The following is a 24,222-nucleotide window of genomic DNA, read 5'->3' as shown; positions in this document are numbered from 1 at the left end:
CCTAGCATGGTACTAAGCACACAGGAGACACTTACAAAGTACTTTGCTGAATTTAAGATTCCTTCTTATTCTTTCTTAAACTATTCAGAATAAAGGTCTACCTTAGACCTGAACAATACAAACTCTCGTGTCTACAAATTACCAGTTTATAGAGTGGTATCTCTGAGAACTCCAGATCTTCTCAATCTAATCATAGAGCTCAAAGGCAATGATGGGTCATCAAATCCAACCTGCTATATAGAGGAGGAAACAAGCCCAGAAATGACTCATTTGAGGTTTCACACCAAGTCAGTGGAGGTATGACTAGAATAAACATGGTACTTTTGCCACAATGCCTCCCTATGACCTGATTTCAAAAGAGAAAAGTCCAGGAGATGGTTTCCTAGTCTAGTTGTGGAATGAGGTGACCCCTCAGCTCAAAGGTCAGTGACTTAGCCTCTGAGTCACTCAACAAGGATGCCTGGCCTGACACTGCATTCCCTTGTCTACACTGGGGGCGCTGGAATATTTTGCATATGGTATGGTGACATGCCTTGGCCATGAAGCTAAGGGAGGCAGGAGGATGAAGAGTGGGCCAGGAGCGGGGAGAGTTAAAATTCAAGTTTGCTCTAACCATCCCCCTTTACTGGACAGAAGCTGCCAAAACTGCACTGCATCAGGATGGATGCTGGGCCTGCTGATAATAAATGTATAATTAATGAAACTCTGAAAGGAGAGTGGGGGCATCACAGCCATGGTGCAGAGAGCAAATCTATCGTCACAACAGGCAAAGGAAGAGGAGAACAAAGACAAAACTGAAAGGTAACCCATGGGTCGCAGACCTTCAATCATTTTCTACTGAAGCTCTGTTTGAAGAGAAAATGACTTCGTTCCTCTTTTGATGTGGGCCACCACTCTATTTGCTGGCCACGAAATTGTGACACATTCTGACATTGACACTGTGCCCCTCTCCCCTGGTAAGGACTAGAAAGCTGTCTTCCTCCTGTTGTGTATCTTTGGAAATAACTACTAAGGTCCCAGCCCTATCACAATGAGGTATCTGAAACTAATAAGACTAGCTAGAATTTATAAAGCACTTTAATGGTCTCAAAGCACTTTACATATATTATCTCTGATCTTCACAATAACCCTGTGGTTATTGGGGCTGGGAGAGGTTAAAAGACATGACTTGTCTAGGGTCACATGACTAGTGTGTTTGAGGCAGGATTCAAACTCAGTTCTTCTTGACTCTAAGTCTAGTATTTTAGCCACCCACTATTTAGCCACTGAGAGTTCGAACTGTCCTTAGACCAAACTCCATAAGTCTTTGAGTCTCACTGGCCTTTTCAGTTTGAAATTTCCATCTTGGAGAAAGGGGCTGAGGCCTCAAACCAAACACTCTCTTAACTAGCCCCTTTATACCAAAGAGAAGAAAGAAGGCTCAGTAAAGTCAGGTCCTGGGTTATGATTGCCGGCACTCACAGATCATAAGCAGCACATCAATCAGATTGTAAACTCTGGGGCTGCCAAACAAACCAATCTACTAGAGCATTCCCTCCAACCCCACAGTGTGCCATTCTCTACTTCCCCTACAAACAGCAATGAAACGGTAACCTTCCTCAAATACATTCTGTAACACAGTAATGTGGTGCCTGCAGGCATCTGGAGGAGGAAGAAACGCTCCTCCACTTGTCTGATTTGAACGGCCCAAGTGGATTTTATTTCCTCTCAAAAGTATAAAAAATGTCATGAAGAGCAAAGTAGCCCAGCCTTGGGGGGAAATAAAAAGGGAGTATCTTGTTTCTTATCCCTAGTAGTAAAGGGGTATATCATCTTCTATTCCTTAACTGAGGTTGAGGGGTAGTTGTGATAAACCTAATACAAATAAACCTTCCTACCTAATAACAACATGCCTTATGTTTACAGAGAATCTTTAACTTCTAAAAACATATTCACATCTATTATTCCCATTTTACATATGGAGAAGCTGAGTTTCTAGTATTGTTGAATCTCGGGCAAGTAACTTGAAGCCTTAGGGCATGAGTAATGAGAGAAAGACAAATTTGGGAGGTGATTAGTTTGTTAAGGAGAAGGTATATAAGCACACTCTCTTTCCTTCTCCTCCTTCTTCTCCTTCTCCCTCTCCCTCCCCCCCCCTCCACATCTCTTGGACATAGTTAATGTGGGAATATATTTTATATATTTGTAATAGATTTTGTTTTCCTTTGCCTTCTCAGTGTGTGAGGGAGGGAGAAGTGGGATACAGAGAAATCAAAGGTGAAAATAAAATAAAACTGGATTAAAAAAAGATGGTGTTGGAGAATGAGATTTGGTTTCTGAATCATAGGTTAAAATAGAGGAATGATGGTATCTTGGTCAGGGATGGAGTGCATCTAACAAGGATGGAGTACATCTAATAACATATATCAAGCAATCAAGATGTATTTATTAAATGGATACTATAGCCAGGCAACACGCTAGTTGTTTGCAATACAAATTTCATTAGTTTAGTAATTTCTACTCTCAAAGAACTTACATTCTAATAAGGGAAAGAAATAAGGGCACATATAAAAGGAAAAATACAAATAAATACAAAGTAGTCTGAGGAGACCAGAAACATTTGAGAGGAAATGTTCAGGTAGAAACTTATGCTTACTTGCTTCTTAAAGGAAAAGATATTCAATGAAACCCAAATGAAAAAGGGGTACATTTCAGGCATAGGGTACAGTCAGTGCAAAGACTTGGTTATGGGAAGTGGACAGTCATATGAGGAATAGAGAGAAGGCCAGTTTGGCTGAATTGAACAATGCAGGACAGTGAGGCTGGAAAGATAAATTGGAGTCAGTTTGTGAAGGATTTTAAATGCTAAAAAAGTTTGCATTTAAGTCTAAAAGCAATGGGAAGCCACTAGAGTTCATTGAGTAGGGAAGGGATGAGGTCAGATCTGTGCCTAAGGAAAATTACTTTGGCAGCAGTATGGATAGCGGACTGAAGTGGAGAGAATCTTGAAGCAGGGAGACAAAACAGGAGACCGTTGTGATAATTTAGGTAAGAGGTGATGGGGGCCTGAATGAAAAGTGGTAGCTCTGGAGTAAGGGGTCAGATTAAAAAAAAGAATATATATATATATATATATATATATATATATAATGTAATATAATTAATATTCTATTCTATTATATAATTATAATATAATATAAATTATATTACATTATTATATTATATATCACACATATCATATATTATATATTTTATACATATATATATATATATTTTTTTTTTTTTTTTTTTTTTAAATCTGACCCCTTACTCCGGAGCTACCACTTTTCATTCAGGCCCCCATCACCTCTTACCTAAATTATCACGACGGTCTCTTGTTTTGTCTCCCAGCTCCAAGATTCTCTCCACTTCAGTCCATTATCCATACTGCTGCCAAAGTAATTTTCCTTAGGCACAGATCTGACCTCATCCCTTCCCTACTCAGTGAACTCTAGTGGCTTCCTATTGCTTTTAGACTCAAATGCAAACTTTTTAGCATTTAAAACCCTTCAATATATATCATATTATATCATATTATATTATATTATGTTACGTTACGTTACGTTGCGTTGCGTTGCATTGCGTTGCATTACATTACATTATATTATATTATATTATGCCATGTTATATTGTGTTATACAGCATATCATAGCATATCATGTTATATAATACTATATATATATTGTAGGGGTAGAAATGACAAGGTTTGTTAAATGAGTGGGATGAGGGAGAATGAGTAGATGAGGACAATACTAGGGTTACAAACCTGGGAGCCTGGGAGGAAGATTGGATGAGGCGTGGATTTGAAATAAAAGATAATGAGGGTTTTTTTAAGAAATTTTTAGTTTTAAATATGTCCAGGATATCCTATGTGAAATGTGCAACAGGCCTTTGGTGATGTAAGACTGAAACTCAGGAGAGAGACTTGGGAGGGTCATGTAGGTCTAGGAGTTATCTGCACAGAGGTGATATTTAAACCTATGAGAGCTGATACAGTCACCAAGAGGGAGATTATAGAGGGAAAAGAAAAGGGGTTTAGAAAAGGGATTTGGGGGATACCCACAGATAGAGGTTAAGACCTAAATGATGACCTAGAGAAGGAGACTAAGAAATGAGAGGCTGAGACAGTGGTCAACAGTATCCAATGTGCCAAATGGTTTAAGATGTATGAAGCCTGAGTAAAAGATCATCCTATTTGATAATTAAGAAATTATTGGTAACTTCGAAGAGAGAAGTTTCAGTTTAGTGGTAAGGTCAGAAGTCAGATTGCAAAGTATTGAGGAATGACAGGAAAGGATAAAGAGTCAGTGAACCTAGACTGGTTTTTTCCCCCAAGAGTTTGGCTGAGAAACGGAAGAAACATAAAGGGAAACATCTTAAGGGAATGGGAGGGTCTATTGGAGATTTTTTTTAAAGATGAGGGAGACATGGGCATGTTTGAAAGCAATAGGAAAGGAACCAGTAGAGAAGCACAGGTTGAAAATTCAACAGAGGTGATTACTAGGGGCAGCTAGGTGGTGCAGTGGATAGACCACAGGTACTGGAGTAAGGAGGATCTGAGTTCAAATCCAGACTTAGATACCTGAAAGAAAGAGAGGTGATGACTGAAGTTTCAGTCTGCTGGAGGGAATAGGAAGGAATGAGAGGATTAATGTAGAATGTAGAGTTGGCCTTATCGGGCAGAAAAACCTCTTTATAGAAAGAGACTGAGGGTGAGCAGGAGAGACCAGGGGATGATGTCAAGGGGTTTTGAGATGAAGACAATGAGAGAAAGAGGAACTCACTTTAAACAGCCTCAATTTTCTCAGTAATATAATAGGAAAAGTCCTCATGGTGAGCAGGATGGGGGGCAGGGGGAGAGAGGAATACGAAAGCAAGGCAGTCCTGAAGAGAAAAAAAGGTTTGAAAAAACTTTTGTGGGTTGTGAGATATGGAACCAATTAAGGAAGCATTTAAAATTGCTGTTCTCTGTGAGGACCCCAGCTGAAGTTGGATAACATGAATTTATAAAATACCCAGTCAGCAGAGTTATATGACTTCCTCAAGCTCCACTCAGCAGTACCTGCATAGAAGTGGAAGGCTTGGATCATGTGAGTAATCCAGGGCTAAGGTTTGGCAAGACATGAGTGGACCTAGGACAAGGGCATGGGCTCAAGAGAAGAGGACAGTATAGATTTGAATGCAGTCAAGACTGAAGAGGGAAGAAGGTGAAGTCGGCAGTAATGCTAAAGAGCAGAGGGCCTATGGGTCTTGACAAGGGTGAAGAATGGGTTGAGGAGGGGTAAAGTATAGGGAGCCCTGGAACCATAGGAGGTTATGGAGGAATATCAGAATTTTTAATTGAGAAGTGGAAGACTTGTAAGGTAATGGTGAGATCCAATTTATGACCATTCCTATGTGAAGCTGAGATGAAGTGATGGAGTAAGTCATGGAATTGAAGAAGACTGAGGATTTGGGAGTTTAGGAATTTTGAGGGAGCATTAACAGATGCTGCAGCTGGGTCCCACCCAGCTGACAGATGGCACTGGATCAGCTCTGGCCTGCTGCTGCTGCCATTCCACAGGCAGTAAAGTGTATATGTCAAGTCTTGTCTTGCAATACGTATTAAAAGGTTTTGAAGTCAAAAAGGAAGGGAAAGAAAAAGAACTACCTACATATATCCATCAAACTAGACGACCATAGATAAATATATTTACTTAAATATACAAATATACAAGAAGGATAATGCAGAGATACCCAGAAAGTCACAGGACCCAAAATTCAGAAGAGCCAGCAGTAAAACTTTTAGATGTAGATTTCTGTACACAAATGTACAGGTAATATGCAAGGTCAATTAAAGATCCTAATACAGTGAGGTATGTTTGGTCTTACCACTATCACTATATTCCATGCCTGGAATAATCATCATGTACTGAGATAAGGAGTTCAGTAAATAGATCACATCCCTGGCATGAAGGCATGATATAACAGTGATGAGGGCCCCGGAACTCTCTACTAAAAGAAGAGTAGTTAATTTCTTGTCTTAATAATTTCATCCATTAAAATATAGTAGTGCCAATGAAAGGAATTACTATTCTGGACCTGAATCTCATTAGCAAAAAAGAGCTACTTTGCTTGCTGAAGTAAAAATGATGAGAACCTTTGGTAAGGGGAGGGTTAGGAGGATAATGATGACCATGCCAAATCAGAATTTGTGACAATGAATTAAAGGAATGCTAACCATAACCTTACATGAACCCTAGACTAGGGACAAGCAGATTTCAAAGGGTTTAAAGAAAGGACGAGTAGAATCCCATGAATGAAACCCATACGTGGGAAGTCAGCCTAAGAAGAATAGAAAGTTCTGAAGAATGAAAATCTTTAGATATAGAAACAATTCTGATGAGGATAAAATGAGGGAGTTGTCTAAAGAGACAGATAAAGGGGATTCACTGATCAATTTAGATTTTTAAAAGCTTTGTATAGAAGACGGAAAAAAGTCAGATAATGAAACATGAATATCAAAGTGTAAATTGATGGTTTAAGTATGATGTTAGGAGCGTTAAAGCTCAGAATGTCCTTGGGCTAGTGAGGAAGGCTAAAAACAACAACAGAAAACAGATTAAAAAGTATCATGGAGAGGATGGATCAAAGGAAAGACAGAACCACTGCTCAGGGTGAATGAGACGAGAGTGGAAGATTAAGGTAGATTGGGAGATGTTAACAAAGCAGCCAACGAGTTCAAGTTACCAATCTAATACTAGTATGCTCCAGAGTCCTGGAAGCTCTTACAGATATGTGCTGGGCTATCATCAGTGATTTGAAAGATTATAGGCAATTAGAAAGGTGCTGCTGGACTGAAGAAGGGCAATTTTCATCAATGTTTTTTAGAGGGGGGGAGGAAGGGCAACTGGGGTTAAGTGACTTGCCCAAGGTCACACAGCTAGTAAATGTGTCAAGTGTCTGAGGCCAGATTTGAACTCAGGTCCTCCTGACTCCTGGGCTGGTGCTCTACTCACTGTGCCACCTAGCTGCACCTAGAAGGGCAATTTTCAAACACAGAAGTTTCAATTTTCCAAAAGGGAAGAGTCAACTTGACTTTGACTCCTGGTAAAATTCTAGGACATATTATTAAAAGGACAACCAGTGAACATATAGAAAAGGATGATGTAACCACAAAGGGCCATGTCATATCAGCCTATTATTATCTCCTCTTTCAACAATGTTGTTATCCTGGTAGGTGGGGTACTATAAACATGGTTTACCTAATTTTTGTAAAGTATTTGATAAAGTCTCATGCTACAGAGTATGGGCCAGATAATAGATTTAGGAAGATTTGGAACTGCTTGAATTGCCAGGCTAAAAGAGTTATTAATGGCTCAATGCCAATTGGGCAGAATGTCCTTAGTGGATTGCCACATGGATCTTTCCTTGGCTCTGGGTGGCTTCACATTTTTTTTTTTTACATTTGTAACAATGATTTGGCTAAAGGGTATTTTTTAAATCAAATTTACAGATGATAAAAGTCTAGGAGGGATAGTTAACATGTAGGATAAAAAGAGTCTAGATCCAAAAAAGATCTTGGCAGATTAGAAAATTGGGCAAAATCTAATAAGACGAAATTATAAAAGGACAATTGTAAAGCCTTATAGTTGAGTTCCAAAAATGAGTTTCAGAAGTCCAGGATTAGGGAGTAAGTCCAATGTGAGACAGCTGTGGGTCTAAAAAGGATTTTAGTGGACTGCAACATAAGTCAACAGAGTAACATAATAATCAATAAAAGATAATGTGATCTTGGGTGGCATTAAGAGAGATACCATATCTAAAAGCAATGGGATAACTATCCCATTACACTTCCTTTAATGAATGAATGAATGAATGGAGTAAGAAAAAGAATATATTAAAACACTTACGATGTGTCAAGTACCAATCTAATTATCAATCATACAAAGAGAAAAATAATACAATCCCTCTTCTCAAGGAGCTCATATTCTAATGGCAGGGGGGCAGGGAGAGGGTGGGGGGATGCACATTGGAAGTCTAAGTTAGAAGTCTGATGAAAAGATTCCATGGTCAAAATGGAACAGCAGGAAGATAGATGGTGAAGCATTTCCATGAATAAAACTATCACTTTCTGATGTTGTGCCATTTGATAGGACTTCGGTGGTAAGCACTTTCTTTTTTAAGCCTTCAGTAGCAATGGCGCTGCTGAAGAGGTTGATGGGGGGATAGTACAGCACCTGCTTTAAGATGGCAGGCAATTGACTAACAACACAGTATAGGCAGTGGCATACAGGCAGGGCATTTTCTCTGCAGGGGATGGATGTTGGCTGTGGTTACTGAGCTAAATGCAGAGCCATTATACTGCTGTTCTCAGGGGTCTTGGGCTTACTTGCTCATCCATGGAAGTTGGTCAGCAGTGGTATTGGCAGTGGTTGGGATAGTGGGCCATCCCTTATGAGACCACATCTGGAGAAGGATGTTCAATTCTCCATGCCACATTTCAGGAATGACATTTAAAGCTAGAATGGCATCTAGAGAATCCTTGACAAAGATCGTAAAGGACATTTAGTCTAAAGAAGATTTGGTCAGCAGTGGTTGGGGAGGACATGATCACTTTCTTTGAGTATTTAAAGGGTTGTCATGTGGAAGAGTAATAAGACTTCCTCTGCCTCAGAAGACAGACCAGGTAAGGCCTCCAAAGAGGTGAATCTGGGCTTGATGTGAGGAAGGACTTCTTAACTATTTAAAAGTATTGAACTATTTAAAAGTAGAAGGAGCACCTTCAGGAGATTCTGGGTTTCCCCTGCACTCAGGGCATTCAAACAAAAGCTGGATGACTATTTGTCATGGATGTTGTGGAAAGAATCCTTATTCAGCTACTGCTTAGGTTAGAAGGACCTGTGAGTCTAAACAGACTTGCTTAAGTTGCCACAGCTGGTCAGTGACAGAACTGACATTAGAACTCAAGCCTCCTGACTCCCAGCCTCCTCCACCCCCACCCTCATGCTTTCTACTAGACTATGTCATGGATGGACAGTTCCCATACTAGCAGTAAGACCTCAAGAAGCCAGGTGCTGATGTTTTGTCAGTAGAACCTTCTTGGGGTGGGGACAAGGGCTTTCTTTTCAGTATTCCAGAGGCAACAATCTGGACTTCACAGCTAAAACAGAAGTATTGACTTTAGCTCCTCCTCCTCATCTTGTCCCAAGCTTACCATTTGTGCAGGCTTTTCACCTGTCTCTCTATTCATCCCAGACGCCCTGGGGTAGTGAATTCAGCTTCCTAATACCACAGAGGCTTCATGCCAGGGTCCTTGGATGAGCACAGAACACAACATTATGGAAAGGTTTGCTGCCACCAAGCTGCACAGGGGATTTTAATTGTAAATCATCTTTCAGTGTCTGCCCATGACTGCCTTTACAGCCCTAATGAATGTAAAATGGGAGAAAATGATGCATTTTTCAAAGGTGGAATCCACTGTGACACCGCACACTTAGCATCTTCTGTGTTGATATAAATTCAGCACCAGATCCATTAGAGTCACCATTTGCATACTCTGCTCAGTTAATGACTCTTCAATCAAGTATGCTCTGCCTGAACCTGAAAACCTCCCATTTCCCACCTCACCAATCACTGGAGCAGAACTCCAGAGGCAGAATCCCCCACCTTGTCTGCATTCTTTGGGCACCTGGCCAAGCACTAAGCCAAGAAATACATTTAATCTGATGGGTAAATGTCAAAGGGGAGATGACATAAAATAAGAGGATGAGCATAGAATCATAGATTTAGAGGTAAACATGACTTTGGAGGTCATTGAGTCCAAGGCTCTCATTTTACAAATAAGAAAATGGAGGAAAGAGAAAGTTGGCAACTTTCTCAGGGTCACAAAGCTACTAAGTGCCTGAGGTGGGATTTGAACCTAGGTCTTCCTGACTCTAAGTCTGATGCTCTACTTTATCCAATATGCCACCTAGCTGCTTGGGTAGAAACCACTGGGTGGGGGCTGGGAGGGAACAAGGGTGTGGAGATGTTAAAGAGATAAATCTGTGTCACTCTGACACTCACCTGGAATTCAAAGTTTGTATTCTCCAGAAACTTCTGATTCATGGTTTCTGCAAACTTGTTGATGGCTCTCAGGAAGACCCTAAAAGAGGCAGAAATTCAGTCAATATTCAGCTCACTGTAGCCTAGATGGTATATCCTTCTTAGGAAGACCTCATCGAGGCCATGTTTCATCTCTGTGCTTTCTTGGTTCTCCTCCTGCCTGTCTGATGACTTCTTCTCGGGTCTCCTCTGCTGTATCTTTTTTTCCGTGTCAAGTCTCTAACTGCGAATGTCTCTCAAGGCTATGTCTTGAACTCTTTTATCTTTCTTCTCTATACTCTCACTTGGCAATCTCATCAGGTCCCATGGGTTCAGTTGTCATCTCTATGTTGATGATTCTCAGATCTATCTATCCAGTTCTAGTATCTTTTCTGAGTTTCAATCCAGTATTTCCAAATACCTATCAGACATTCTAAAGGGGATATCCCTTGGCATCATAATATGTCCAAAAAAGATTTTATCATCTTCCCTCCTAAAACTTTCCCTTCCTTCAGATTTCCCTATAACTCTTTTGTCTTTTTAAATTCTTCCTCTGTTTTTAATCTCTTTTTAATTTTAGACTTGAATACTAAAACTTAAATACATAATAAGAAAAGAAACATATTATGAACTTAAATATTAAAACAAATATAAAATAAGAAAAGGAAAAAACAATGTCATGTACACAGTAGAATATGAGAGGATTCAAAATAATATAGCAATAAATTTCTGCTTCAAGAAAACCTGTATATTAAATACTACACTTTGTGTTGAAAGCTTTCCATCTTTTCTTTGTTTCCTTTTGTTCTCTGCTGTACACTTTTCACTTCATTCTTTTTACCCCGTTCCTCTCTCCTCTTCCCCCTACCTCCAGGCTACAATTAAGCATGGAGATATAGATACAGATGTAGACGTAGACGTAGATGTAGACGTAGATGTAGATACAGATGTAGATATATAGATATACACACACATACACACACATATATAAACATATGCTTCCCCTAGGAAATTCTATTCCTAATCCTTGTGTTTATATTTGTGTGTATCTCTTGTTCCTTAGCCCATCTGACTCCTCTACTTCTACCCATGACCTTGCCCTCCTATTACTTAACCTGCCCCCACTCCAACCATCCCTCCCTAATTTCCATAAATCTGTATACCCCACTTTGACCTATTCCCTCATCCTTCTCTCTAAAGATCCTTCCCTTACCCTCCCATTCCCACTAAACACCCTTCTATATCCCCTTTTAACCTATTCCCTCACCTTTCCCTCTAAAGATCCCTCTCCTGAACTCTCCCCCTCCCTATCCCCTTACAGTTTTATTTCTTTCTAAATTTATAAGACTTTTATACTCTTCTAGATGTATATGTATTGTTCTCTCTTGAACCCATTCCTGGTGAAAGTAGATTTCTAGAACTAACAGCCTTCCTTCCCCTTCTAATTCCATCCCTCTAATTCTTAAGGGCACAATTATATTTTGTTTCCCAGATCTGCAACCTCCAAGTCCTCCTCAGCTCCTCAGTCTTACTTACCCCCTATATTGAATCCCTTGCCAGATCTTGCCATTTCTACTTGCACAATAATCTCTTCTATATGTCCTTTTCTTCCCACTCACACAGCCACCCTAGATCAGGACCTTATTGCTTCTCATCCGGCCTATGACAATCAATTTCTAATTAGAATCCTTGCCTCAGGTCCCTCCACATACCAATTCATCCTTCATACAGCTGCTATAGAAGTTATCCTAAAGTGTGAGTCTGATCATGTTAGCTGCCACCCCCACTCCTCCTCCCACTGAGTGAACCCCAGTAGCTTCCTATTACCTCCAGGATCAATTATGACTTGTCATTTAAACTTTCCCCTCTTAGCTTAGCATTCTTTTCCTGTATCTCCCCTGCATATATTCTGTATATATCTCCTCTCCTATATCTTCTTCATGCATCTCCCCTGTATGTTCATATTTATTTACATATTGTCTGCCTACTTCCTTCCTCCCCTCAAATTTCCAAAGCTCCTTGAGTATAAGGATGATTTTTGTGGTTTGGCCTTTTTTTTGTATCTATCCCCAGCTCTTGGCACAGTGCCTGGTATACAGTGTTTAATAAATGATTGTTGATTGATTGAGAAGCAGGGATAGTAGGATGTATAGAGTTGGTGTCTCTTCCTTGCAGTCACAGGAACCATGGGAGGGATGATGCACACTCAGGGAGAAGTGTATAGTCTGACCACAACTATGAGGCAGGGCCAGAAGCATTCTGATGGTTTTTCCTCCAATCTGTACTTTCATTCAGGTCAGCACTGGTCTCCAAGGAGAAGAGAAAAGGTGTCAGACTGTCACCATTGCACCAAGTACCCTCTCCCCATGTACGGAATTTGGATGAAGGTCTGCAAGGAACATGAAGGAAGTGATAGAGTCTCTGACTTCATAAAGTCCCCAATCCCACAAAGGAAAAGGAGTCTCTACTCTTGAAGATCTGCCAGTCTATAAAGTCTAATGCAGATTCTACCCTCAGGAAAATCCACCTCTAATGGAGGAGACAGTCAGTATCCTTATCTTAAGGAAATTACAAGTCCAACAAAGGATAACGTAAAGTCAAACACACACACATACACGTATAGACAAAAGGACATATGTAAGAAAATATAAAAATGAGTAAACGGCAGAATGGTACGGAGGGAAAAAAATCATTGTCTCTGAAGTCAGAGGACATGAGTTTGAATTCTACTTCGGAGCTTACTACCTGTGTGACCGTGGGCAAGCCATTCCCTGAACATCAATTCTGTAAAATGATAGACTTGACAAGTTTTGATGATATTAATAATCCTATGGTCCTAAGAAAGCTAATTTTGTAGTCCTGGGAATTATATCCACTTGTGCTAAGAGGCTGTGGAATAACAGGAATCAAGGCAGGACTAGTCAGGGATGGCAGGAGGAGCTGAGTTAGAGCACTAGTCTCACATTCCTCTCCAAAGCCTTGGTCCATCTTCCTTCCAAGAATTTCTCCAAAAATAAAGACTGACTAGCCCATAAAGTAAAAGAGCTGGGGGAGGGGAGAGAGAGTCAGTGGCTTCAGTACCCTGCAGGGAGCTGCTGGTGGTTTCTAAGGGCTCTTCCCACCCACACTTGCAACAGGCAGCAATATTTCATTCAGCCCCTGACAGCCCTGGGAATCTCCCTCGGTTTGCAATGCAGGCATAATTGCTGGGGCCTTGTTTGCTTGGTGCCACTTGGGAAAGTAGAGCACAATCAATCTTGCTAGCTGTAATTCACCGCACGTACGGGCCACTGTCACCAGGTTATAGCAATGTTCTCATCTTCACTGGGCTGCTGCCCACAATGGACAATTGTATAGTAAGGTCTCCTTGTTACTGACAATCCACTGATGGCAATACAGTTAATTCTTGATTTTCAATGTTGGGGGCCAGGGGGTAGAGGAGGATTATCTACTTTATAAATTACTTGTAGCAAAATTGAAACCCTGGGCTGGCTTCCTCCAACTAACCAGCCCATATGTGATCCAGCCTAGTAGAATGGGAAAGAATAATTGATTCTATATTAGATTTTAGTCTTAGTTCTGGTACTTTCTATATAAAATTACATTTCTCTGGAGATTAGGTTCCATATTCATTTTTTTCCTTTAAATTTAAATTAATTGCTTTTTTTTTTAAAGTCTGGGTCTCCCTGTCTTACCTAGTCTGAAAGTACAGAGGCAATCCAGTGCCTCAGTTCTAATACTGATAAAGCATGATAAAGCCCAACCCACTCTGACTCTGACCCAGGCCATATCAGTCTTTATTTTGGTAACCTCATGTCCCTCTACTCTGGAGAGTTCAGCACACTAATGCTGGTCGTAATGTAGACACTTGATTTTCCTAGCCTACCTCTGATCAAAATGCCTGAGCTAAAGAGATTTTTCAGCCTCAGCCTTCCTGGTACCAGGGATCATAGGCATGTCCCCCTCCCCCCCCTCCACATAACTAGTTCATTTGGAAGAGATCATCTAGTCTAAGTCTCTTCTTTTACAATTTTAAAAATTTTTTATCTGCAGCAAAGAGAAGTAAAATATCTGGCCCAAGAACACATAGTAAGGTAGTGCAACCCAGGCTCCCAATTCAAAGCTCTGTCCCCAGCACCATCAGTGTTCATGCTACTTCGAAACTTGCCTTCCAAAGCCAAATGTACAGACAGATAGAAAGACAGATAAACTTCAGAAACCAAAGTAAGGTGATCTGGAAACAGACATCAGATCTGAAGGGAGGCAAGGTTGAGCGAATGCAGAAATAAAATCCAGCAAAATCCGTCACTTGTCAGCCTGTCACAGCGTAAGATTTCCATGGCTCTGCTATTCCGCAGTGGGTTAATGTGCCTTTGTACATGTATTTCCCCCCTCCCCCCCTTAAAGATCAGTTATCTGATTCTCCAGATGGGACTGTATTGAGAGCCTGTCATTTTCTGTCCAAACATATCGAGTATCTCTAATGCGATACCAAAATGAGGGGTTTTACACCCTCTGTGGCAGGAACAATGATATCAGCAGGCACCATAACAGTCATTACTCTCACTGTCAATCTAAACCTGTCTCTGATCTCAGAGGCAGGTCCAGTGGACCAAGAAACTGAGCTGTTGGTGAGAGAGCAAGCTGGGGGTGAGAAGAGAAAGGTTCCTGTACAAGGTTAAGTGCCCACACTACCACATTCTGGGAGCCAAAAATCTCCCTCAACTTCAGGCTTATCTTTCTGGACTCTGAAAAATAGGGCTTCCCATCCCTCCCCACTCCCAACCCCATCCCCACCCCTGCCAAAGTACTATACTCCCAGCATTGGCAGATGAAATGGATGATAATAGTAGCTCAAATTTATGTAGTGCTTAAAGGTTTGCAAATTATTTTCATACATTATCACATTAGATCCTCACAAAGACCCAGTGAGATAGGTGGTATAATCCCCAATTCACAGATGCAGAAATTGAGGCTCAGGTTGTTAACTGACTTGTCAAAGGACACACAAATGATAAGTAGCTGAGATGGAATTTGAATCCAGGTCTTCTTGGCTTCAGGCCCAGAATTGTGTCCACTATACCATGGTGCTTTGGGATGTGTGTGAGCCCCTGGTACCTCTTTAGCCTTCAGTGGATTTATGGTTTCATCTAACTGGGTTCTACCTGTCTCAAACTCTACAGGCTTTTTTATCTTGCATAATTCTAGGCTAGGTTTTTGTTAAATCCACCTTAAAGAATATGGCTAATGTTCTAGGGTTTTCCTTTTAATATTTCATGGGCATCAAGACATATATCTATCATTCTTCAGTCTTCCTGTGAATCAAACAACCTATCAAGCATTATTAAGTACCTCCTATTTGCCAGGTACTGTGCTAGCTATTGAGGATACAAACACAAAAGTGAATCTCCCTGCCTTCAAGGGGCTTACATTCTATTGGGGCAGACAATACACAGATTACATAATTATATGAGGAATAAATATACACAGAACAAATTCAGGGTAATGGAGTTCCCACAGCCTTTTCTGCTCCCACATATCCTTCCTGGCATATTTGATACCACTTTTCGCATGCAAGCCTTTGTTGGTAATAGGCTTACACACCTTGTCCATCTTCCCATTACCTTTTGCCATTGAAGAATATGGACAAATGGAGAGAGGCATATTGCTAATTCTATCAAAAAAATAATTTAATGATGAACAGAGTATTTTCAAAATTGGAAGGATCTTAGGGATCATTGGGCTATTCCCCTTCATTTGATAATTTATACAGAAAGAAGTTGAAGCCCAGAAAGGTCAAGTGGACTTGCTCAAAGTTTCAGTTAAAGACAAATCCAATGGACAGAAAGATGTAGCAGCCTATAGCATAGCACGCTGGGAAAAGGATAGAGAAAATGTGGACCCTGGTCAGAAGCTCTCACAATAGACAACTAAGTACATTGTCTCGGACAAGGTTCTCTGAATTTCTGTTTACTCAAACTGTACAATTTACATGTGTGAACCCATTGCCACTAACATGCTATATGATTTTGGCAGCCACTTTTTCTATTTGGACCCTCATGCCTTCATCTATCAATGGGAGAACGAGACCATGTGAAATTGAAGATGTCCTACTGAATTCTTTCTTTGGAGTCCACACTGCAGGAGTGTCTTACAGGTAGGATGACATTAGGAGGCAGAAGCCATAGACAAGATTAAGGTTGGGGCTGCCCCCCTCCTTAGAGCAAACGATATATATCAGGGGATTCACATATCCCAAGAGGTAAAGGAACAGTCAGGGCATGAGTGAACACTCCATTTACAGAAAATGTGTTGCATGTGTGGATGAATATAAATAGACAAGTACTAATTCTCTGTTCTAAACACAGCTCCCTCTTTCTTGTACAGCAGGAGGGTTTAAAACAGATGCATGTAAGTATAAAGAAAAAGCAACACGTACTGTATACTCCCGAGGGTACATACGATGCATTTTATTAAGATGAGAGACGGAAGATGGAAGAAGATAAGCATGCCTCTTGAGGTGAGCAATATCATTCTGGGAAAGAGCCCAGCGGCTCCTAGGAGCCTAGGGTTGGATATCTCCTCCTTTTGTATAGAACCCTGATTGATGGGATCACAGGATTAAGCACCAGAACTTTGGAGCTCAGTTAGTGCAACATCTTCATTGAAAAGACGAGGTGACTAAGCCCCAAGCAATCAGTCAAGTATTTATTTTTGTCATTGTTTCATTGTTTTTCATTATGTCTGACTCTTTGTGACACCTTTTGGGATCTTCTTGACAAAGATACTGGAGTAGTTTGTCATTTCTTTCTCCAGTCATTTTACAGATGAGGAAACTGAGGCAAATGAGGTTAAGTGACTTGCCCGGGGTCACACAGTGTATGAGGCCGGATTTGACCTTAGGTCTTCCAGACTCCAGGCTTGGCACTTCATCTACTGCATCACCTAGTTGTCCCAAGAATTTATTAAGGGTCTACTATGTATTAGGTACTTTGCTAAGTGCAAAGAATACAAAGATAATAAAGAAACTGCCTCTGCCCTCAGGAAGCTCACATTCTAGCTAAAGAGATGGCATGTGTGTACGTGCATATGTGTGTACACGTATATATATACATACATCCACATATATGCTTATTTAAATAAATAGAATATGTAATAATCATGATATATAATAATAAATAAATTAAATATGTAAATATAATACATATTTAAATGTTAGCTTGCAGGGAAAAAGCATTAGCAGCCAGAAGGATTAGTAAAGGCCTCATGTAGGAGACTCCTGAGATGAACTCTGAAGCAAACCAGGGATTCAAAGAGGCAGAAGTGAAGAGGGGAAGCACTCCAGGCAAGGGGGACAGCCAGGCTGTACCAAGGTGTGGAACCAGGAGATGGAGTGTCATGTGTAGTGAGCAGCCAGTCTGTCTGGATTGTGCAAAGCATGAAGGGAAATAACATATAATTAGGCCAGAAAAATAAGGCTGGAGAGGTAGATTGGGGCGCAGAGGTGGAAGGTATTATATGCCATGCAAAAGTGTTTGCATTGACAAGATGGGAAGTGACTTGTCCAGAGTCGTGTAGGCATTGAAAAGGAAGAGCTAGTGGTCAAATACAGGTCTCCTGACTTCAGCTTTGGGGCTCCTTTCTCTTCTTCTTTCCCTCCCTGGGCTCTCTGAGAGAGAGGAAAGGTGGTGGTCGATCAGGTTGACTTTGCTAGACAAAACAGGGAGCAGGAGAGAGCCGTGTGCTAAGCTGGCCTGTGAAGAGCTTTCAGTCTTCACCTTGAGGAATAGAGGGACGGAGGGAGGGAGGCCATAAGCGGCTTGCTTACCGCACACACAGCAGCCTGGGTTACAAAAGAGGATCTGGTGAATCAGCAGATCGCATCTCTGAAAACAGCTAGTGTCACTGAGGTGGCGCAGTGCCAGCTGCCCTCACGAAACCTCCTTGTAAATAAGGACTCTAAATTGGGATGCACCAGGAGCCAGTCAATCCTCCCGAAGCCGGAGGGGGCCGGGGAGAGGGGCTTGGCTTGGCTTGGGGTGGGGGCTGCTTTAACTGGACCTTAAAACCCTACAAAGCATATTCCAGAGCTACTGTGGCACATGTGTGACAAAGGAGGCTTCCACATACTGACATAGTAGACCAGCCCTTCCCATTTGGCTCAAATCCTCCATCTTCCCAGAAGCCTGCCTTGACCTAAGCATTTGGAAACAATGTCTCCCAGCCCTGGACTACTGTGGCACCTATATGCACCGTCTTGTACTATCTTTCACGTGTGTATGTCCTCTCCTCCCAACTTGACTATAAGTGCCTTGAGGGTAGGATTTGGTCTTGCTTTGCTCTGTATTCCTTGTGGGGCCTCACATAGGCAGCATTGTGTAGTGGAAACCAGAGGTTAGAATCTTTGCCCTACAATTTACTACTGTGCACCCTAAGAAATGTTATTGAAGCTTCTCTGGGATTTGGTTTCCTCATACATAAAAGGAAAAGGTTGGGCCAGGTGACCTTTCAGGTCTTTTCTACCTCTAAATCCAATGCTCACCATAGTAGATGCTGAATAAATATGTGGTGCTTTTCTTTTAGGGGTGTTCTTTGAATATTGGTAAATGCATTTTGAATGTCCCGCCAATAAATGTAGAAAATCTAGGTGATTAAGCCTCAAAGGGAAAAAAGAAGTTGCCATGGAAAATTTGGTTCATTTAAAATATTTAGAATAATGTGACCATTACAAAATATCATTGCTCTCAAACCTCCCAGAAGGCTATCTGTTGCTAACAAACAGTCTGAGGAAATATAGATGAATTCATTTTTGTTCATGTATCATAATGTTTACCTACGTATGGAAGTAAGAAAAAAAAGGTGCATGTGCCCTCTGCTTCTTTGTAACCCTGTCTACCCTCTACCTCGCCTCATGTGCCCTAGCATCCAAAGAGCCCAGTGCAAGGAGGATGAGAGGAATATAGTCATTTAGAGGCAAGGAGGAGAGGAACAAACACGTGTGCTAAGTGCTTCACAAATATCACCTCACAAGAACACTGTCAGGTAGGTGCTTTTATGATTCCCATTTTACAGTTGGGAAAATTGAGGAAGGCAGAAATTAAGTAACTTGCCTAGGATCACACAACTAGCAAGGTCTAAGGACAAATTTGAACTCATGTCTTCCTGTCTCTGGGCCTAGTGTTCTATCTGCTGAGCTTCCTCAGTGCCTCTAACATAAAACACTTTGTGGTCATGTTTTGTGGCAAGGTCTGCACCATTTAGACATTGTGTAAATTTATACATTGCGTTGTGAGGTCTGCATCATTTACACATTGTGTAAATTTACACATTGCATTGTGAGGTTCGCACCATTTACACATTGTGTAAATTTACACATTACATTGTGAAGTCCGCACCATTTACACATTATGTAAATGTATATATTGTGTTGTGAGGTCCCCACCATTTACACATTGTGTAAATTTACACATTGTGTTGTGAGGTCTGCACCATTTGCAGAAAGCAATAAAACCATGGCTTTCATTTGTTTGTTTGTTTATTTGTTTATTCATTTCTAAGGGGAGAGGGAGACAGGAGAGCACAAGATATCAGGTGAGTCAGAGGACATCTCTGTCTCCTGTCCGGAGGGAACACCTTCAACATTGACATGACCTGGCAAAATGATAGAACATAGAACTAGGAGTCCAGAGGCCCAGGTTTCTCCAGCTTTATTGCTGACTAGTAGTATGTGTTCCTGGGCAAGTCCCCTTCTCCCAGTGGATCTCAGTTTCCCCATATGTAAAATAAGGAAGTTAGGCTAAGTCCCTTTTAGTCTTTTGAAAAGTTAAAAGTGCTATGAAAATTCAGGCATAGGGACAAGACCCACGATTTTATTGGAGTAGGGAACTCACGGAGGAGGAGGTTCCTTCCACCAAGGCAGGTGGGCACCTGCTCTGCAGGTGGTTTCATAGACTTGTAGTCCTACAGAATTGGCTGAAACACTGACAGGTTAAGTGCCTCGGCCAGGGTCACAGACAGTACATGTCAAAGGCTGGACTGGAACCCAAATATTCCTAACTTCAAGACTGGCTCTCTAGCATTACCTGATCCTACTTCTATATGAAAACATAGGGGTCTAATACATGGACTTAAGGCCTGGAAGGGACCTTAAATTAGAGATTTTCTAAGGTGACCCTTTCATTTTACAGATGAGGAGCCTCGGGTCTAGGACGGTGAAGAAACTTTCCAAAAGTCACACAGATAGTGAGTAGTTGAGCCAGGATTTAAACTCAGATCTTCTGGTCCCAAATGTTGGTTCTTTCCACTACAGCACCTAGTAAGCTATTTTGCTACAAGGAGAAAAGGGAGCTCTTGCAATAGTAGAATTGCTTTTAGAGGCAGTGTGGCATAATCGACAGTGTTGACCAGAGGCAGGAGAAAGACATCCGTTTAAATTTCAGATATTTACTAGCTGTGTAAGCATGGGCAAATCCTTTGTGCCTCAGTTCCTTCATCTGTAAAGTGGGGATAATAATAACGCTTAACTCCCAAGGTTGTTGTAAGGATCAAATGAGCTAACTACATGTTACGCAGCTATATGTTGCAAACCTCAGGCTACTGTACAAACATGGCATTATTACTGTTACTATTATTTGCAATTACCACGGAATTCACAGTCCTCAGAGCCGCCCCCTCCTCCCCAGCTCAGGCTGCGCTCCTGAGAAAACACAACTTCTCTGACTGCTCTTAACATAGAAACCTAAATGCCTGGCATTTTCTTAAGAGATACGAATGTTTCCACGTGGGAGAAGATTCCAAGTTTTTAGATTTCTTTGAAAATTAAACGCAATAGGAGTTGGCAAGTATATGCAAAGGAATCACAAAATATAGACCCATGGGGCTCAATACATGGTCTCTGGGAGTGGTCTGGGAGATTTGTATAGGCCATGTCTCCAAACCACTTCTACCTTGGTTGTCCTCACAAAACCCTTTTGTGGATGAACCTGAAGGGGAAACTGGCCAGCTGGCCGTGGCTCTTGTAGGTGAAGCCCCAAGTCCTCTCCCTTTGCTCTCGCCAAACTTAAGGCCCAAGGAAGAAATCGTCCTCTTGTGTCTTCCTCATGGAAACTCTCTCTCATAGAAAATACCAGTATATATTGACCGAACCTTACAGGGGCCTCTAGTAATCTGGTAAAGCTCTAAGACTGTTTGGCAGGCAGGGAGACAGAGGCAGGGGACTGCCTTGTAATCTGAGATCACAGAATCATGAGATCGCTCAGAGACAATCTAGGCCAATGCTAGGACGCTCTGACTCTATAGATAATAATAACAACAACCACTAACCTTTATATAGCACTTGGAAATTTGCAAAGCACGTGACAGATATTTCCTCTTTTGATCCACAAAATAACCCTGCAAGATGGGAACTAGTATTATCTCCATTTAAGATGAGGAAAAGGAAGGGTGGAGTGACCTTCATAGGTAGTAAGTAAACAGGAAATCATAGGTGATTTACCTCTGATACCAAAGCTGGTGAGGGAGCCTACTTTAAGATGGGAGATGCTGAATAAATATGTGGTGTTTTTCTTTAAGGAATATTTTATGAATATTTGTAAATGCACGAGCATTTATAGACACAGAACTAAGGAGCCTCCTCGTCACCTCCCGCCACCCCCCTCCAGCTCAGGCTGTGTTCCTGAGAAAACACAATTTCGCTGACTGCTCTTAATGTAGAACCCTAAATGCCTGGCATTTTCTTAAGGAATACAAATGTTTCCTCTTGGAAACTCCTAGTCTGATTCTCCCCTTTAAGAGGTGGGTGACCACCAAGGGTTTGAACTAATCCCCTGTCCTGATGTGGTGGGAGGACTGGCTGTTCACACATCTTTCACAGGCATGCACCAAGTGATGATTCTGACATTTTATCAGCAAGTTGATTTATTTTTATCCATTCTATACACAAGGGAGAGCAGCACAGACCTCCAATTCTTACTCCCCTGCCCTGATCCCGCTCATTGCCAACCCTCTGAGATGCATGATGGGTCCCCTCTATGGGGTCAAGGTGCCAATTTCTCTACAGCCACAGGACTGAACATGATAGCACTCAGACAGGGGACAAGCTGCTTTTCTAGGGATACAAACTGAAGGACGAACTAAGCCAGCTACTGGAATGCTTAGGTTAACTAATTCCCAACCTCCCTCTCCTTCTCCCTGGCCTAATACACAGCAGTCTCTGGCACCTCCTCCTTAACCCTCTCCCCAGGTCCCTACATACTGGAGTTGAGGAACAGCTGAAGATGCAAGGCAGAGTGCTAGTGCTGAGGCTACAACTCTGGGCTATGGGGATGATGCAGCAGCAGGGACAATGGAGATTCCCTGACGCTGCACCTTAATTAAATTATTGTCTGATATCAATTTCCACAAGTCCCAATGAGATGCCTTGGCTCCATGAGGAAAGCGGTAGGAAGGCTGGTGACTCCAGCTCATGCCACTACCAGTACTCACCTGTTCTGGACCATGCTCATCGCCATCCAGTCCTGGGGATAGACATGCTTCCCAATGAGATCCTTGAACATGATGAATGTTTCCATCAAGAAGTCCTGGAATGATGAAATGGATCAAAGCTGTAACCTGGGATCCCTGGAGAAATCTCTCAGCAGGAAATATCCAACTGTTTCCTCCCATTCTCATTCTCTCTCTCTCTCTCTCTCTCATTCTCTCATTCTCTCTCTCTCTCTTTTTCTCTCTCTTCCTTTAAAGGGGTATCATAAGGTCATAGCTATGAAGTTAGAAGGGACCTTATCAGCCATCTTATCCAACCACCTCACTTTAAAGATGAGGAAACTGAGGCCCTGGGAGGTCCGGGGTCACCCTGGTGATAAACAATAGAGGTAGTATTTGAACCCAGACACTCTGGCATTAGGGATGATATTCTCTCCCCTATACCAAGAAAGATAAGGCTAACTTGCAAACCTCTCAGAAAGTCAGTGCCATAGCATGAGCAGCAGACTTCAAATGCCAACTTAAAAGTTCATTACCCAAAGCCTGTCACACAAAGATAAGTAGTACACAAAAATGGAAAGAAAAACACCCTCACAATAAGCCATTGCTAATTCCTGTCTTGAGGAGGAAGGAAATAAAAGCTCTCTTTGATGTAGCAATTTTTAAATTATCATCCCAAATATGAACTTGAAAAGGAAATAACCTACATCATATGAAAGCATCTCAGTTCATTGCTCCCATAAACTATTATTAAAATGAACGCATAATTAAAAGTGCTGTAAATACAGCTAATTCACAAGTCTCTCCCTCTCTTGCAGGCATCTCTTTCTTTCTCTCTCTCCTTTTCCTCTCACTCTCCCTTTCTCACTCAGAGATAATAGTAATAACAAAAAGAACCATTAAGGAGTTTGGGGATTCGGAGTTATAAGGGAGAAAGGGAATTAGCCACTATTAAGCACCTACAACATGTCAAGCACGGTGCTAAATGCTTTACAGACATCTCATTTGATCCTCACGACAGCCCTTTGAGGTAGGTGCTATTATTATCCACATTTTATAGATAAAGAAACTGAGAAAACAGAGGTTTAATGACTTGCCCAGAGTCACATAGCCAGTATGTATCTGGGGTCAAATTTGAACTCAGGTCTACCTGATTCTATATCCAGTACAATATCCGCTATGCCACCTATCTACATCTACACCATGCAATGTCACAATAATAGATTACATTCATATAGAACTTAAAAGTTACAAAGTACTTTTCAGGGACATCATCTGATCTGCTCCCCTCAAAGATCCTTTAAGGTAGATAAATCATTTAACCATTTAATGAGCTGGAGAAGGAAATGGAAAACCACTCCAGTATCTTTGCCAAGAATACACCAAATGGGGTCACGAAGAGTTAGACATGACTAAAAATGACTGAACAACAATAAATTTTACAGAAAGGGAAACTGAGGTTTTCTTTTTCTATGTCCCAAGGCACACAAATGGATTAAGAGAACATAAGGTCACTGAGCTGCCTCATTTAAAACAACAACCAAAATATACATTAACCTTCAGAATCTGATTTAATTTCTTGCCCATTTATATTAGCTTGGGATACCACCCCACATCCATGAAGACAAGTCACTTTACCTATCTAGACCTCCATTCTAT

The 24,222-nt window shown here is 41.3% G+C and overlaps 1 protein-coding gene across 1 annotated transcript in view; it reads right to left on the bottom strand.

Moving 5' to 3' along the window:
- The window catches only part of DOCK2 (dedicator of cytokinesis 2), a 513,031-nt gene that overhangs the window by 83,172 nt on the left and 405,637 nt on the right, over positions 1–24,222 (bottom strand). Inside the window, exons 29-30 of the mRNA XM_036749404.1 lie at positions 22,567–22,661; positions 10,066–10,144 (exon numbers count right to left, since the gene is read on the bottom strand). Coding sequence (XP_036605299.1) covers positions 10,066–10,144; positions 22,567–22,661 — 174 coding nt within the window. The remainder of the gene's footprint in view (positions 1–10,065; positions 10,145–22,566; positions 22,662–24,222) is intronic.

This window comes from Trichosurus vulpecula, chromosome 3, assembly GCF_011100635.1.
Source record: "Trichosurus vulpecula isolate mTriVul1 chromosome 3, mTriVul1.pri, whole genome shotgun sequence".
Classification (NCBI taxonomy): Eukaryota; Metazoa; Chordata; class Mammalia; order Diprotodontia; family Phalangeridae; genus Trichosurus; species Trichosurus vulpecula.
The sequence above is the reverse complement of the archived record's forward strand: the minus strand, read 5'-3'. Positions and strand labels throughout refer to the sequence as shown.